General features: G+C 54.6%; 1 protein-coding gene across 1 annotated transcript; it reads right to left on the bottom strand.

The window, feature by feature from the left end:
• Positions 1-7,866: 7,866 nt before the first annotated feature.
• Positions 7,867-11,299, bottom strand: TMEM125 (transmembrane protein 125). The gene is made up of 3 exons (XM_080654404.1): positions 11,201-11,299; positions 9,485-9,635; positions 7,867-9,256 (listed from the first exon to the last, which is right to left on the bottom strand). Exon 3 carries the CDS (start codon positions 9,110-9,112, stop codon positions 8,453-8,455), a length of 660 nt encoding a protein of 219 aa, XP_080510530.1. The 5' UTR covers positions 9,113-9,256; positions 9,485-9,635; positions 11,201-11,299; the 3' UTR covers positions 7,867-8,452.
• Positions 11,300-16,783: the final 5,484 nt, after the last annotated feature.

The raw sequence follows: 16,783 nt of genomic DNA on the forward strand, positions 1-16,783 counted from the left end.
TATTTCAAATAAAAATGAAAAGTTGCTCGTTTTTATTTTCCTGAACTGGAACTTGTGCATAAAAGTGTTCGTCACGGAGCTGGAAGATACTGCTCGGACATGCCCAGCCCCCAGTGAGCCCCTCCCTCTTATAAAACCCTGTGAGCTTCTCTCCCATTACCCTTGCCACATTTTACCTTAATCTTTATTGCAATTTGCACTTATTTTTTACTGTGCCTGTCCTTACAGCTAGACTGTGAGCTCCCTGAGGCCACAGGCTATGTCTCATTTGTGTCCTCAGAGTCTTGCACAAGGCAGATGCTAAATAAATACTTGGAAAATTTATTGAATTACTGTGGGCTCAGGAGTAAGTAGGTGAAGGGTAAGGGAGTGCAGTTGATTGTGAAAAACTTGATCAAGAACTTCGCAGGAAAAGATTAGGGTCACAGCTGCCGGTGGAATATTGGGGCAAGGGAGACAGTTAAGCTTCATTATTTGCTTCTTTTGCAAGCAATGGAAAGGAGTCCTGGCTTTTGCATAGAATTAAAGGGACAGCTGACTCAGGAGGACAGGAAGCAGGTGGTCCCAGCAGCCTGAGGTCAGGCATGGTACCTCTAATGCTTTGTCATTTATGGGTATCGATGAGACTCCTAAACTCTCAGTTCTGAGTTTCAAGAACTCAGGTGAGAGAATCTGATTGGCCCAGTTTGGGTCCAGTATCCACCACAGGTCCAGCCAGCTGTGACCAGTGAGAGCAGGCTCCTGTAGCACATATGCGATTTGGGGAGCCCACCTGTCTGTTCCAGGTCAATCCCAGATAAGGGGAAGTCATGAACCAGGCAACCACCCCACATTGTGTCCACCTGGATGCTGCATTAGCCTTTAGAAAGAGCTAGCAGAGAAGGAAAGGGAGGGATGACTAATGTAGGGAGGTGCTTGAGAAAAAGGCAGGAGGTCGAGGGGGGCTGGAGCTGGAGCACAGGGTTTGAGGGGTGCCCATGGCAGTGATGAAGCTGAATCATGGACCAGATCAGCTAGTGCCTTGGTGCCAAGAAAGAGAGCTTGCTCTTCAATTTGAGAGCAACCTAGGCTCATCTGTGAACTTTTTGGGCAAGGGAGTGATGTAATGATGACAGAAAAGTCATTGTGGATGCTGCGCAGTGATGGGTTGGAGGACAGAGACCAGGAGAGAAGTGACTAAGATGAGACTAATGTGTAGGGAACAGATTCCACACATGGAAGGGGGCAGGGCTGACAGCACTGCTTGGCTACCAGATGTGGGGGCGGAAGGAGTCCAGGGAGCTGCCCTGGTTTCGGGCTTGATGGAGGAACAGGTTTCTTGGGATGTGGATTCAGTGCCGGGTGTGGATTTCCAGGGAAAGGAGCCCCGGGGCAGCTGGGATTCACTGGGGAGAAGTCCTGTCAGCAGACATGGGTTTGGGAATAGTCCGCCTGATCATGTCACTGAGACCCTGGGAGTGGTTTGTGACATCTAAGGACTTGTCAGCAGGGGAGAGGAGGCCAGGGAGGAGGGAAGCCCAGCACACACAGCCCCAACTCCAGCAATTTTTCCTGAGTCCCGAGATGGTCGAACCTGCCCCAGCCTGAGACCTGGAGAAGGACCCTGAGCAGCAGAACTAAGGGGCCAAGAACATGTCCTGGCTCCGAGGGGAGAGCTGCTGCGGACACAGTGAGTCTGTCCCCTGACCTAATGCTCCTGCAGGCCCATCTGAAGGAGCTATCCTGCCTGCAGTTCTGGGCCAGAAAGCAGCTCAGCTGGCCCTGTTTTCACGTATTCTTGGGGACCTGAGTCAAGATGTCTGAGGGATCCAGGAGAAGGTATGGGCCTGATCCCAGAAGAGCAATTGCGTTTCCTGAGCCCTGCCCCCAGTCAGGGTCAGCAGGGAGGGCTTTCTCTCAGAACCTGCTGGAGGGCAAGCCTGGCTGAGCAGGACCGTGGGGTCATGAGTACCTTGTCCTGAGTGGCCTTGCTGGATTCCTCTGAGGAATCATTGCCATGTGCTGCACATGCCTGGCCCCGTGCACAAATAGGGCACGTGACCTGGGCCCACAGGTTCAGGAGCCCAGGGATGCTGAACGTGCTGGGAGGCCTGGGACTCAGCCAGACCTGGCTCTGGTCTGTCCTCCTCTAGCTGAGGCCCTGGCCGCAGCTGCCTCTGCCTTGGCCTTGCACCCTGTCCTGTACCCCCAGCAGCTGCCACTACCTACTCTGTCCTGGGAACCCCAACCCAGACCTGACTGTGGAGGACAACCGAGCTCCCAGCTGCTTTGTTTGCTGTCCCCAAAGCAAAGCCAGATCCCTTGTCCATATGTGGAGGCCAAAGACAGGGGTCACACAAGCCACATGCGTGAAGTTTAAGGAGCCCCAGCAGAGTAGCCGGTGAGTTGAGAGCTGAGACTCCCTGGATTCAAATCCCAGCTCTGCCATTGATGAGCTGTGTGACCTTGGGCAAGTTACTCCCTCACTGCGCTAATTTCTTCTCAGTAAAATGGGGATCATATAGTACTTGCCACACCAAGTTAGAAGGATTAAATGAGTTATATAAGTAAAGTGGAACTGAGCCGGCCTGTACAAGTGTTAGCCATTTGCCTGTGGGCTCCCCCAGAGCAATCACTCCTCACAATGGGTCCTCCCACAACCAGGCTTAATCCTAAGGGAGGAGCTTGTCAACCCCCCTTTCTCCTCACTCTGGGGCTGGGGTTTGAGCTTCCCTGTTTCCCAGAACTCAGCTCAGATCTGGTCAGGACAGAAGGACTTGGGTCTCTGATGCTATAGAATAACAACAACGATAGCACCGATGTCCTAGTGCTTCTTAGAACAGTCCTGCTGGGAAAGCACCCCCATTTTATACACTGAGAAGTTGAGTCTCAAACAACAGAACTGTAACTTGCTTCTTTGCTCAGCAATAATGCCATTATTTCAGTCCGAAGTAATGATCACAGACCCAGAGAAGGAACCTCTTGTGTTCATCCTGCCAGGGCTGGCACCCCTCCCACTCCCTGAGTGAGTGGGGCTGAGAAGTGTCTGGGTGCAAGCTCCTGGTTTGGGAGAGCTGGCTGTGAGGGTAGAAGTGGTCTGTTCCACCCCTGGTGGCCCTTCCAGTCCCTGGGGCTGACTTCCATGGCTATGCCCAGGGGAGTCTCTCAGGTCCTGAGGACAGTCAGGAAGGCGGCCCCTGTCCTGTGCAGAGCGCTGAGCATGAGGGGCATGTGTCAGTCCCCCGCAGCCTGGAGGAAGCTCCTTTGGGGAGACCCGAGTGACCCCAGAAGGCCCGAGGTCTCATGTAGGATGTGCTTGGATATGATATAAGCTCCACCTGGACTGGAACAGATTTGGAAATTTCTGGAGCATGTTCTTCCAGTATCCAGGCATCAGGTGACATGGCTGAGGACCTAGAGTTTGACTCTTGAGCTCAGAAGGAACCCGTGGCAAGTCCTCTCTCTCTACCTCGCCTGCCACCCGGTGGGAGCCTCTAGCTTCACACCACTGTCCTCTGTCTCCGTCGGCCCTTCTTGTCTTTTCACTCAATGCCAGTTTAGATCTCAGGGTCTATTATGTCAGCCTCTCTTGCCAGTCTCCTCTACTTACAAGCCCCATTGTCTCAGCATTGCACACTCCAGGTGACTCTAGCCTAGGACCTGGAGCCTGGCCTCTGAGTGCTGTGGGGTAAGACCCACCATTGTCCAGGCTGTGGTCTCTGTTAAGGCCGGGCCTCCAGCCTCTCATGGGCTCTCACAGCTTCTGGGAATCGTGCTGTTTTTTGGTCCCATCCCTCTCGCATCCTCCACAGCAGCTCCTTAAAATGGCCTGTGCCTCACGGACACAATAGTTATTGGTCAGGGCCTCCTTCAATTTCCTGCTACAAAACCCACAACTGTAACCTGTGTCCATTCTTCTCTCTCATCAAAATGGCTTTATAAGCCCAATCCTCCACCCTGTGTCCTGGACCTACCTCCCGCCTCCTGTTCAGGGACTTTAAGAGCAGCTTCTTCTCTACCTTGTAGCTTAAACCTCTTTCTATCGACCTTAACCCATCACGTCTCCCATCCTCCAGTCAGTCACAAGGACCTGTCAGTCCAGCTCTGAACATCCGTGCAATCTGTTCTGTTTTGTTCTGTCCCTCGTCATCTTGCATCTGGACGATGGCATTAATCAACCAACCCATTTCCTTGCCTCCATTTCGGCCCCTTCCCATAAAGTTTCTGTGTTGCAGGCAGAATGATGGTCCTAAAACACATTCTGACCAGGCCATTCTTCTGCTTACAGCCCTTCACTGGCTTGCTCTTGGCCTTGAGAAACTGCCACATGCTTGGGAGCTGCTGAAGCCTGGGACTGGCCGAGGGCCCCTCCTTAGCACCCCTCGCCTCTTCCCAGCTACTGCTCTATGTTTCAACCACACAAACCCTTAGTGGTTCCTTTTTAAAAAAAATATTTTTATTGATTTCAGAGTGGAAGGGAGAGGGAGAGAGAGATAGAAATATCAATGATAAGAATCATTGATTGGCTGCCTTCTACATGCCCCCTACTGGGGGTCAAGCCTGTAATCAGGCATGTGCCTTAATGGGGAATTAAACAGTGACCTCCTGGTTCATAACTCGATGCTCAACCACAGGCTGGGCCCTTCGTAGTTCCTTGAAGGAGCTACGTTCCCTTGTCCCTAGATCCTTCTGCTATTTCTTCTTTCTGGGGCACTCTTCCCACCCCTTAGGGCCAGCAGAGACATCACTTCTGGGGTTATTTGGCCATTTCTTCTTATTCTTTTCTTGGAGAGCTAACCCTGGTTCCACACTGCAGCCGGCGAGTCCCAAATCCCATTCTCACTCCCCTGATTAAGTATGTCCTATGTTTCTCAGAGTCCTGAGGACAAAGTCCAAATTCCTCAGCTGGGCTGCCAAGGTCATTGCCCAGACAGGAGTAAGGAGGAGGGATTTGGTGGCAGCAATGTGAAGGCTTCCTTCCATAGGACTCTCAGTCTCACGAAGTGGAAGGTCAAGCCATCTGCAGAGAGTGATGTCAGGTGATGCTAGGATGAGAAGGGAATGGAGGTAACTTGAGGGTCACTGTGGGAACAGCTGACGAAGGAAACAGTGACGATGAGCTACACTGTGGACCCTGTTGAGACTGGTGAGGAATTCATGGTGACACCTGCTGCCTGGCTGTGCTGGTTTCTCTAATAACCACTCACTGAGAGGCGGCAGGTGCCGTGAAGGCCAGTGTGTGGATTAGTCCATGGAGGTGGTTTCCTGAAAGAGTGGGACCAAAGGGGCAAATGGCTAAGGAGTTGAAGACTCTGTCAAGGAGTGGGTGAAATGATGGGTCGAAGAATCATCACCAGAAGGGAGATAAAAGCAGGAGGGGGAGGTAAGAGAGGAAGGGGCAGCTTTATATTTATTTTTTGTTAATCCTCACCCGAGGACATTCTTCCATTGAATTTTAGAGAGAGTGGAAGAAAGGGAGAGGCAGAAACATCAATATGAGAGAGACACATTGATTAGTTGCCTCCAGCACCCACCCCAACCTGCATCGAACCTGGGACCCTTCGGTCTATGGGCTGACACTCTACCCACTGAGCCAAACCTGCTAGGGCAGGAAGGGGAAGCTTTAGAGATAGCAGAGGGGCCGGTGGCCAGCTGGTTGTAATGTGGAATAGATGGGGTTTTGTGAAGTGCTTTGAGCAAACAGGCTGGAGATGGGAGATTGTGGGTGGGCTTAAGTGATTGAGGAAGCATTAGCATTTCTGCCCTGCCTGTGCCTTGACACAGCTCTTACCCTCCCAACTCCTATTCCAGATGGGTGTGCAGATGTCTACTCCCACTGCTCTCTGAAGTAGGCCATCTGGGGACACAAACTATATTCTTCATGCGGCCTCCTTTCCAGGAGAGCCTGGCACGGGTCTTGCCTGGAGTAGCTGCTCATCAGACATCTGTGCCATGTAACCCTTCCCCTCCCCATTTTCTGGGCCTCTGTTTTCTGTTTTCCTTTAGTTTCTTAAAAGAAATATTATGGAAGAGTCTAACCCAGTCTCGGCCAAAAAGAAACATGATTCCTCCCCATGTTATAGGATGGAGAGGTGTTCTGTAGTCCTCGAATGGCCCAGGAGTTAGTGATAATGCTAGCTCCCTCCTGAAAACCCAGGAAGAGCCAGAATTTCTTGGGCAGGCAGTGTGGGGCCTCAGGAGAGTCAGGGCCAACAGTGGACAGCAGCCTAACTTCCCTACCCTTCCCAATTATAGTTGGGTCTCTCCTTGATCCTTGCACACACATTGCCAACCAACAAAGCACCTACTATGTGTCAGGCCTGTGCTGGGAACTAGGGACACACAGGTGAGAAGACCCAAACCCTGCCAGGAGGAGTTTACCACCCAATTAAGGAGACAGGTGCACAGAGAAAGAATTGCAGACTGGTATCTACAATTGAGGGTTTGAGGCTAGAAAAGGGGTAACTCTCTAGTTTAGGAAAGAGGGTCAGGGAAGACTCCCAGAGAATGTGGTGCCCTAGAGAACTGAGTCTTGGAGAAGGACATGAAGGCAAGGAAAGAACACACAGAGGCTGGGAGAAGGGAGAGAACACGGTGAGGTCCAGCAGTAGTCGAATGTGTCTGGCTCATGGGGTGATTTGAGGGAGGAGAGACCAAATCAGCTAAAGTCTGCACGTTAGCCTGCAAGAGGTGGGGCCATCGAAAGATCTCAAGGTAATTTGCATTTTTGTTTTAGCACAGTCACTGGGGCTCCACATGTACATGTTGGAGCTGGGGAGGGGAAGTTGCATTTAAGAGGAGAAAAGAACAAAAGCAGGGAGAACAGTAGGGAGGCTGCTGCACAAATAGGCTGAGACGAAGAGGACTGTCTGGGAGGTGAGTGTGGAGGTCTGAGTATCACAAGAACATCTACAAAGGAAGTCCGCAGGAGCTGATGTGTGTGCTGGACACAGGGTGAGGGAGAGCGAGGGTGCTGTCTGGGCCTGGCTAAGGGTTCTAACCTGGACGCTGGCTGAAAGGTGAGATGGAGGGGCTAGTTTAAGAGCGAGAAGAGGGGTTCCAAGTTGAATATGTGGAGGGTCCGAGGTGCCTTTGGAATACCTGGTGCTCCTGGACACGCCCTATTCCTTCTGCTCCTGAGGCTCTCTCCCTGGGTTGGAACACCCTTGCCCTCATCCAGCAGCTCGGTGTTGTCTCCAGGAGACGGCCTTGATCTCAGCAGCTGGAAGCAATGTTCTCTTGTGGGAGCCCTTGCAGGTCTACATTGAACACGTCTGGTCCCAACCTCACTGCTCGCTGAGGTGCTGCCTGTAATCTGCACCTTGCTTAGCAGGAAGTGATGAAACGCTTTTCTGGTGAAACTTTGCCCTGGGCACCCAGGAAGTGTTCTTGCACCAGAGAAGGGGAGATCCCTTCCAGGGTGGACCTCAAGCAGGAAGTGACTCTTACCACCCAAGGGGGTTTCAAACAGCCCTCCTGTGCCCAGGAGCCCAGAGACAGGCCAGCCAGTGCCTCGAGGACACGGACCAGGACCAAGGTGTTCCGGTTGCAGCCGCATCCCGAGTCACCAGCTGACAAAACCCAAATACCCGAGGCTTCCTCGTGAGCCAGCATATGAGCTAATGGCAAGGACCCCCCTGCCCTCTGTGGTACCAGAAACCCACCATGTTCCCGAAGCCGAGCACCCCTCAGCCCCCATCTCCCCTCAGCTCCATAGCAGCTAAGAGGAGGAACCACAGGCCTTACTGAGGACACCTCCAAGGTGCTTTTGGCACGGAATAGGCACCAGTGTTCACTTCGGATGGCGGGGGGCAGGGGTGGGGGTGAGAAAGGGGAAGGAAGGTCTCTAGGTGAGATGGGGATGTAAAGACAGTAACAGTAATAGCAGCCACCACTTTTAATGCACATCTGTAATGTACCCAGTCCTTCCATACTCCATCCTCACATTGATGACCACAACCATGACTCTCAAACACTGAGGCGCAGAGAGGCTGAGTCACTAGCCCAAGTTCCCCAGCTGGGAAGTGGTAGAGGGGGATTCCAACGCGGGCCTGTCACTCTCCGGAGCCCACTCCGCCACCAGTGACTCTCCTCAATGAAGACTTGTTGGTGTGGTCTCTGGGATGGGCAACAGTCACTCCTGGGGAAGTCCCTGACAAGTGCTAGAGGGCAGGATTGGCTTGGAGGGGTGCTGGGAATAGGAGCGAGCCGAGAATCTCCAGGGTCCCCAGATACTTCTCTGCCTGGAGACCCCAGATGCAGGCAGGCAGCTGCTGACAGTTCCATGGACACAACACCCAGTTCCAAGAAGACACACACTCACCTTCCCGTAGAAGGGCTGGACAGTCCTGGGGACGTGCACACACATAGTCACACACACACACACACACACACACACACACACACACACACACACTCACACGCCAGCACAGGTCCACGAGGCTGAGGCAGCTGTGGCAAGGGCTCGGCTTGGTCAGATGAGGCTGGCGATGCTGGATGTGGTCTCATGACGCTGGCCAGCAGAGAGCCGTCCTGAGATGCTGAAGATGCTGCCGCTGCCGCTGTGGTCACTGTGGCTGGAGGGGGCAGCTGCGCGGAGGGGAGGGCAGTGTCCACTCACGCCCACCTGATACAGCAGCAAGCCCAGTAGCAAGAGTGAGCCGGAGGCAGCCAGGGCGATGCCCACAGACAGCATGACGGTCAGTGGCCGGGCAGGGGCTGGGGCGGCAGCCAGCCCGGCCAGCGTCAGGCCGGTGACCAGCAGCACCAGGCCACTGAGCAGCACCACGAGGGCGTCGGCACCGCCACCGCTGCGCAGCAGGGCCACATGTTGGGGCTGGCGTACGCAGTTCATGTCCTGCACGGCTGAGCTCATCAGCTGCTTAACCAGAACCAACAGGGCCAGCAGGCAGAGCACAGTGCCCACTGCCAGCCGCCACTCGCCCGAGCGACTGCTGGTGGAGGCGAGCAGTGCCACGCCACCTGCCCCGCAGCCAGCCACGAGGCCCACTGCCATGGCAAAGCAGAGTGCCGAGCGCCGCGGCTCCTGGGACCACCATAACTCCACCTGCTCCGCCAGCACATCCGGGGGCAGCGCCCGGCCCCGCGGGGCAGGAGCCTCTCCTTCCGACATGGCCGCGTCTGGCAGAAGTCAGGGCAGAGGGCAGCACCAGCAGTTAGAGGGTGCGGATCATGGCCTGGAGCCCCCACCACCTGCTTGGCAGCTGGAAACCCAAAGTCTTATTCCTCTCACAGTCCAGGGCAAGGTCACCATCATCTGTGAGGGAGAATCACTGTTGTTACCGCCCCAGCCCACCTGCCCCCCCTGGTCTCTCCTGGGGTCTGTGGGGATGATCCCTGGGAATCTTCCCATGTCCCCTGGAATACCCCCAAGAAAGCCCCCTCCCCAGCACTGCTGCTTGGGAATGCCTCCCCAGTGACCCCAGGAGAGTTTCCCCATATAAAGCACCCCCACCCCTCCGGGGAACCCCCTTCCCCAGCTGACCTCTCTGGCTCTCTCAGTTGCCTGTCCCATCCCAGCTGGCCGAGGGAGCTGGTGCCATGGAGGATGGTGGACGGTGGCTGATGACGAAGAGCCAGAGATAAAGCCTCATTCAGGATCCAACTCACATGGCTTCAGCTGTCACCACTGACTCCTGGGGGGAGGGTGACGGGACGGGAGGGGGTGACTTAACCCTTCTGGAACCAGCAGCCTGACCCTGAATATTCTCTCTTTTAGGGCTGTGGTTCCTTCTCTGCAGGTTAGGATCTAATCCAGCTGTGGGCAAACTACGGCCCGCGGGCCGGATCCGGCCCGTTCGGCTGTTCTATCCGGCCCGCGGAGCCGAAACAGCGGAGGGTTCTCTTGCTCTCCCCTCCGCTCCTTTACTTTGAATTTATATTAGTTCACACAAACACTCCATCCATGCTTTTGTTCCGGCCCTCCGGTCCAGTTTAAGAACCCATTGTGGCCCTCGAGTCAAAAAGTTTGCCCACCCATCCCTAACACCCTCCTTCCCCTAACATCCCATCCAATCTCCCAGCCATGGCTGCAGGTTCCCAAGTCACCCGTGCCCCTCAAATCCCAATCTCCCTCCCGGGCTCCCGACCCATAAGCCAGCTGTCACCTTGATGTCCCATAGTCACCTCTGATACAACAGGTCCAACCTGAGCTCGTCAACTTACCCAAACCTGCTCCTCCTCTTATGTTTGTTCCTCACGTATGCACGTCCCAGGGAGGCTACCTCTAGACATTTCTCCATCCCAGTCCCTGCCCTCCTCCCCACCGCTTCCCGACTTTTTAACACCCCACCTCCTCACAGGTCTTCCTGTCCCCCAGCTCTTCGCCCCCCTGGTCCCCCCACCCATCCCCCTCCTCCAAGATTTTTCTAAAGTTGTGCAAAGGGAAAGAAGGGCTCTGGACCTGAAACCCAGCTGCAGTCCTTACACCATGGGAACTCGGTGAGGGACCTCAGAGTGGTTCCTCATTTACTCATTTAACATGTCCCGAAGACACCAGGCAGCAGGACTGGGCAAAATGAAGCAGCCAGGGTCCCTGCCCTCAAGGAGCTTCAGTTACAGCAGGTTCGCGTCATAAATGCTGGGTGTGGATCAGTCAGAAGAGGGGTTTGGGGGAGGGTCAGGGAAGCTCCCTTGCGTTCACCTGTTAGAGCCCCAGGCTCCGTATCTTAAAATCGAGGACAAAACATTTATATTGAGGGATGGGGGCGAGTCATTTGATATCTCCATTTCAGAATTTCAGTGGGAATTCTGGGGCCTGCACAGATGCCCAGAGCATGCTTTTTAAATAAAAGGACACAACATTTGTTCTCTCCTCCAGTTCAGGATGGGACTCCTGCTATATACTTAGGACCCAGGCCCTGGGTCACTTCCGGAATGTGACTATGAGGCTGTACATGGGTTACACCCCACGTGAGGCATCAGTCCTCCACAACCCCTCTGCAGGGCAACTGGGCAACCGGGTAGCAGGGGCAGGTGCAAATGCCCCTAAGGGAGATGGAGAAGGGGCCGTGGGAGGGGTGCTGGTGTCAGTGCCACATTCCCCAGGGCGGTGACTTCACTGGTCTGAAAGTGCTTGCACAAGTGTGCTGAGACACCAGGCTGGGGGTGAGGTGGAGGCTCTCAGGTGACGAGCCAGTGGGAGAAGATGGAGGCGATGCGGGGGGGGGGGGGGGAGTAAGGGGGGCCCCGGGACACTCACGAGAAGCCTGGGAGTGCTGGATCCAATCCGAGCCCGGCAGGTGGAGCGCTCCAGCTCCGTTTCCGGGGAGGTGCTCACCTGCCTAACCTGCACCGTGGTGAGCCCTGGAAGGGGGTGGGGAGGGGAGGGAGATCAACAACAGGTGTTTCCTAGTCCGGGCTTGAGCTGATTGGCTGACGTGGCACTCCTTCTCCAGCAGAGGCATTCCTGGGAAGGGAGGGGCTTCTGTCAGCTGCTGTTAGGGCTCCGGCAGAATTCCCAGACCTGGGCAGCAGGAGAAATGTCTCTGCCCCAGCGCTTGGGCCCTAACCCATTCCCCCAGCTCCAACCCCGTCTTAGATTTAGCCCCAGCTGCAGTTTCAAACCCTAACTAGAACTCCTAGCTCCATTCCCAGATCTTACCCCACATCTTAGCCCCAACCCTGAACCTTGCAACCCAATCCCAACCCCCAGCCTCATTTCCAAATCTAATTCCTGTCCCAGCTCCCAAACCCAGCTCACATTCCTCACCTGACCCCAGCTCCAAATCCTAGAATGAGGTCCTGGACCCCACTTTCACCCCAGTGCTGGCCTTGCCTCCTGTTCCTGAATCCAGCCCCCAAATCCCAAATCCGGACTCAGACTGAGCCTCAGCCCCAAATTCCCCAGCTGGTCCCTAAGCCCCAGTCCCTCCATCCCTTGGCACTTTCTCCTGGGCCCAGGCCCCCACAAGCCCCCTGCTCATTCTCCTTCAAAATTCCATCCAGTGCCTGACTATGGCACAGGGTTGCCTGCCCACACCACCCTTCCTACCCTCCCAACCGCACCCCCCCCTCCCGGGGCTCCCGCTGGGGGGCAGGATTTGAGCATAGAAAGGAGGGGTAAAGGCACTCCTGTGGGAAACAGGAGCTCCCTTGCTTAAAACACTTGCAGAATAAACTTCCAGATAAATGCCACACTCCTTCACTGGGCTCACAAGCCCTTGTCATACACACCAGGCCAGCTAATTGCCACTGGTCCCTGCCCTCCAGCCAGAATGCATGTAGTTCAGTTCAGCATGCTCTGCCCTCTGCTCTGCCCTTCCGGTTAGTTCTTGAACCCAGAGTTCCCTCTGCCTGGGATATTTACCACACCCAGCCTCAGTCTGGCCAACAGGACTTCTTTAACTGAGATGTTACCTCATCCAGGAAGCCCTCCCTGACTTCAAGTCTGATGGAGGTGCCTCTTTGGTGCACCCATGGTCCCTGTGCTTCCTCCACAACTGCTGACATTGCATGCGCTGTAATGTTCCTTATTTACTTACCTGTTATCCCCCACTAGACATGTGATCCCCAAAGGATACAAGTTTATGCCTATTTTGCTAACCATCGTGACCTCAGCAGCCAGCACTGTGCTTGGCACATGGGCAGTAGTCAGTAAATGTTTGTTGAATGAACAGAAGTGTGAACTGACAGGGTTTTGAGCAGGGAGCATGTGAGATGAAGCACAAAAGATGAGCCGCACTGGGCCTTGGATGCCATGGTGAGGTACTGGGTCTCATCTGAGGCACCGATGGAGGGTCCTGAAGTATAACTGGACATGGTCAGGGCTCTGCTTCTCACAGGTGAGCCTGGCACTGCACACCACACGTGCTCTGGGTGCGCTAAGGCGGTTGCTGGTTGGAGGCCGTCACCCGTCTCCTGGATTGAGATCCTTGAAATGAATGCCTCTTGCGCTCTCTCCTCCTGATGTGTTTGAAAGAGACAAGAAAACAAAACCAAAGTTATCTTTCCACCAGCAGCTCACAAAGTACTTACGCTTGACCTGTCCATGCTTCTCTTCGCTTTGTGCTGTGGAGACGATTGGGGGTCAGTCCCAGCTCGAGAGCAGTGCTGTCCAGTAGGAATATAACATGAGCCGCGTATGTAATTTAAGTTTCCAGTAGCCACGTTAAAAAAGTGAAAAGAAATCGATGCTACTACATTAAACTTGTTATTTAACCCCTAAATGTTTTCATTGTAATATGCAAATGATTAAATGAGCTATTTCAGTCTTTCATTTTGTATGAATTGTTGAAAATGAGTTGTGTACCTTAGACTAGCCCCGTTTCAAGCGCTCCATCGCCACACGTGGCTTGCGGCTCCCTTACTGGACGGTGCAGCTCTAGGCAGTTCTGTCCCTGGGAAAGGTTAGGGTAGGCTGCCTACTGTGGGGCAGGATCTCAGAGGGGGGGGGGCGGGGAGAACCACATGGTTTGCCACTTTGCAAAACATTATAAAGGTGTCCCCTTCCCTGGGAGGAGCAGGGGGCCTGGCAGGCTTGCTGGCTGTGTATTCCCCTCACACATGTCTGACATCTACTAGCATTTATCTTCCTGGTCCCAAGGAGGGGCCAATCCCGGGCAGACCCATGGTCCAGCTGTTCCAGGTAGAGCTGGGCAGGGAACTTGTGAAAATTCCCTCCCCCCCTTTCCCCAATCCTGGTCCTGACATGTCTTCTCTCTTACCTCTCACTCCAAATCCAGAGCGTGAGTGCCAGGGGGGGTCCTATCTGGACACACCGACATTCCCATGCTCACCAGGGTCCCTCAGGTACTACTTGGGAGCAGCTGACTGGTAATGGCTGCTCACACTCTATATGGGGAAAGATGGACACTGATGCCAGAACCTCCTATGGGGCAGGGTCTTCAGTGCTGGGAGAACAGGATGGCAGAGGAGGCTCAGCTGGGAACTCACATGGTGTGGCCAGAGCTGATGCTGCCTCTGGAAGAAGGGCAGGAGAGCACGTGGCGGTCTGGGGCCCAGGCAGAGGGCAGCCTCCAAAGGCTCCTGCGGTCACACCAGCATTGTATGAGTCCCCAGAGCTCCATGATGGACTGCAACCGGAAGAATGAGAGTGGAGTCCATCTGCCGATGCCTGGCCAGCTGAGTGACCAGCAAGGTTCCTAAGGCTGCTGGAGGAGGGACTGCCCGGCCCACTCAGTGAGGCGTCAGCTGGCTGAAGAGACCCTGCGAAGGAGGAGGTGGCACCGTGAGGTGAGAACCTCCCCCTGGGGTCAGCATAGGCCAAGTGGACGGAGGTCTCGGGTGCAGCAGCCACCCAATCACTGCCACCCAACAGGTGGATGTGGGAACACACAAGACAGGACGTGGAGAGGTGAGCAAGGTTATTCCTCTGGCCCCAGCTTTGCTAGCAAGAAGCTGTGCTCACCCTGTGCAGCTGAGAAAACACCCTGTGGACGCGCTGGCCGCAGGGCCGGGTTCTGCTGTGGCGGGGCTCTCCTTGGCTGGGCTTTCTCCTCCCCTCCTCCTCACCAGCTGGGCCACAGCCAGCCTCAGGCTTAGGTGAGCTCAGCTGGCAGGTGTCAGCGCCTTTTTCTTCTGCGTTGGACTCTCCAGATGTCACACTCCTAATACCGCCAACACTTGGCCCAGTGCTCTGTTTGGACGCGTCTCCGGGGCAGGCTTAAGATCATGGGGTGTGGAGGCCATTGGGTAGATGGCCTGCAATCCTGGCTCCATCGTGTGACCCTGTGCTAGTGACTTCATTCCTCCTTGGTTTTGGTTTCCCCATCTGTAACCTAAGGCTCATCTTATAGGGGAAATGTGATATCTTGATTCTAAGGCATTTGTAAGTTGAAAAGTCTGTCATTTGAAGGTTGCTACTTCATAGCCACAGCGAATTCATTTCCTTCTGGCCCTGAGGAGGGCCCGTTTCTTTGGCATGTTCCTTCTTACTGGGTCTTTCTGGCTGCCCCCCACCCAGCTCCCTACCCCCCTTGCTTGGACAACTCCCTCCGGTCCTAAAGTCAGGATTCACTTTCTGCATCTCCACCGCCACCATGTTGGTTCCAGCAGCTATCCTCTTATGTGTGGTCAGCCGGTGTCCTCCTAACTGGTCCCCCTGCCTCCACTGTTAGGTCCCTTAATCAGTGACCCACCCAGGTACCCAAGTGAACTTTAAAATCCGACAGAGCCTTGCCTCCTTGGAACGAGAGCCTAGAAGGAGAGGCAGCATCTACAACTGAACGGATCTGTCACAGAGGGTTATGAAAGGAAGCCATGCGGGAGTGTAATTTAGGTGGGGGAGGGCGGGGTCGGGACAGTCCCCTGACATTTCAGTTATCATCTGAAGGATGAGTGGAAGTTCACTGAGTGAGGTGTGGAAAGACCTGGAGGCAGGGAAGAACTTGGCCTTTTGGAGGAATTGGAAGGAGGCCAGTGTGTCAAGAGCCTGGGAGGTGGTGGGGAGGGACTTTCAGTGGCTCAGCACTGGCCTCTGTATGTGCCTTCACCGCCCTGCACCATCTGGCCCTGCTGACCGCCCCAAACTCATTTTGAGTCCGTTTCCTCTACAAAGGTCAAGGCAAGGCTGGCCGGGAATGGAGAAGGCCGACTCCCAGAAAGCCCGTCTGCCCTGCGTGGCTGTGGTCCTAGTGGGGGAATCTCTCAGGTGCCTGAACGGTGTCCTGCTTCCTGGGCCTGGTCTGGAGGAGATAAGCTGGCCACTGTGACAGGTGTGGGCTGGGTGGGGGTGGGGAATTGCCAAGGAGAGAGAGTCCCGTGTACACTTTGCTTTACAGCCTCTGCCCTGTGCCTTCTTTCTGCTCTTCCCAGCCCTCAGGAGAGACTTGCCACGTGTGACAGCCATGCCTCGGTGCTCACTGAGGAAACTAACCCAAGAGCAGTGCCCAGAGCAGATCGGGGAAGCTGGGGAGATGCCCTGGGGACACAGGTTTAAGAGGCAGCAGGGACCAGCAGGGTATTAGCAGGGTGTCTGGCCTCCGCAGGTGGGAGAAGTCGGCCGTCTGGGTATACTGCTTTGCTCTTTAGTGCATAAAAACGACCTTTTCTGGTATGTGTGGCTGGGTACCTGGTATGGGGCCCAGAGAAAGAGGTGTCCCCCAGAATTGCAGGGGGAGGTAGGACCTTGGGGAACAAGTCTAGAGTGGCATGGACGTGAGAGAAATAAGGGTGGGGCTCTGCTTCTAATTCTAACAGCAGGGTCAGCAGATGAGGGACACTTGAGGGAACTTTGCCATGTTCTTTCTTTCTTTTTTTTTTTTTTTTTAAATATATTTTATTGATATTTTACAGAGAGGAAGGGAGAGGGATAGAGAGTTAGAAACATCGATGAGAGAGAAACATCGATCAGCTGCCTCCTGCACACTCCCCACTGGGGATGTGCCCGCAACCAAGGTACGTGCCCTTGACCGGAATCGAACCTGGGACCTTTCAGTCCGCAGGCCGACGCTCTATCCACTGAGCCAAACCAGTTTCGGCAACCATGTTCTTTCTTTTACTCTGATCTTTACACAAATCCTCAGAAAACCTCCTTAGGTTTCATAAAGGAGAACAGACGAAGGAGGCTGTGTCGGGTCCTGTTCTGGCTGGCAGAGGAGAAAGCCAGGTCAGACACGCGGCAGTGATACTTAAATTGGGAGCAGGCAGCCCATCTGTGGGGCCCAGAGAGGAACGTGGTGGCAGGAACCAGCTCCAAGTTCGGTGTGATTTCCATAGGGAGAGGTGGCTTTGGATGAGCTGGAGACACCCCCAGTCCTCAGAGTCCCCCCTTTCCCTTCTTCCTTCCCCAGCTCCTTGGCTAAGCAAAGAGTTGGACACAGTT

The sequence above is a fragment of the Plecotus auritus genome, assembly GCF_963455305.1.
Source record: "Plecotus auritus genome assembly, chromosome: 2".
Taxonomy (NCBI): Eukaryota; Metazoa; Chordata; class Mammalia; order Chiroptera; family Vespertilionidae; genus Plecotus; species Plecotus auritus.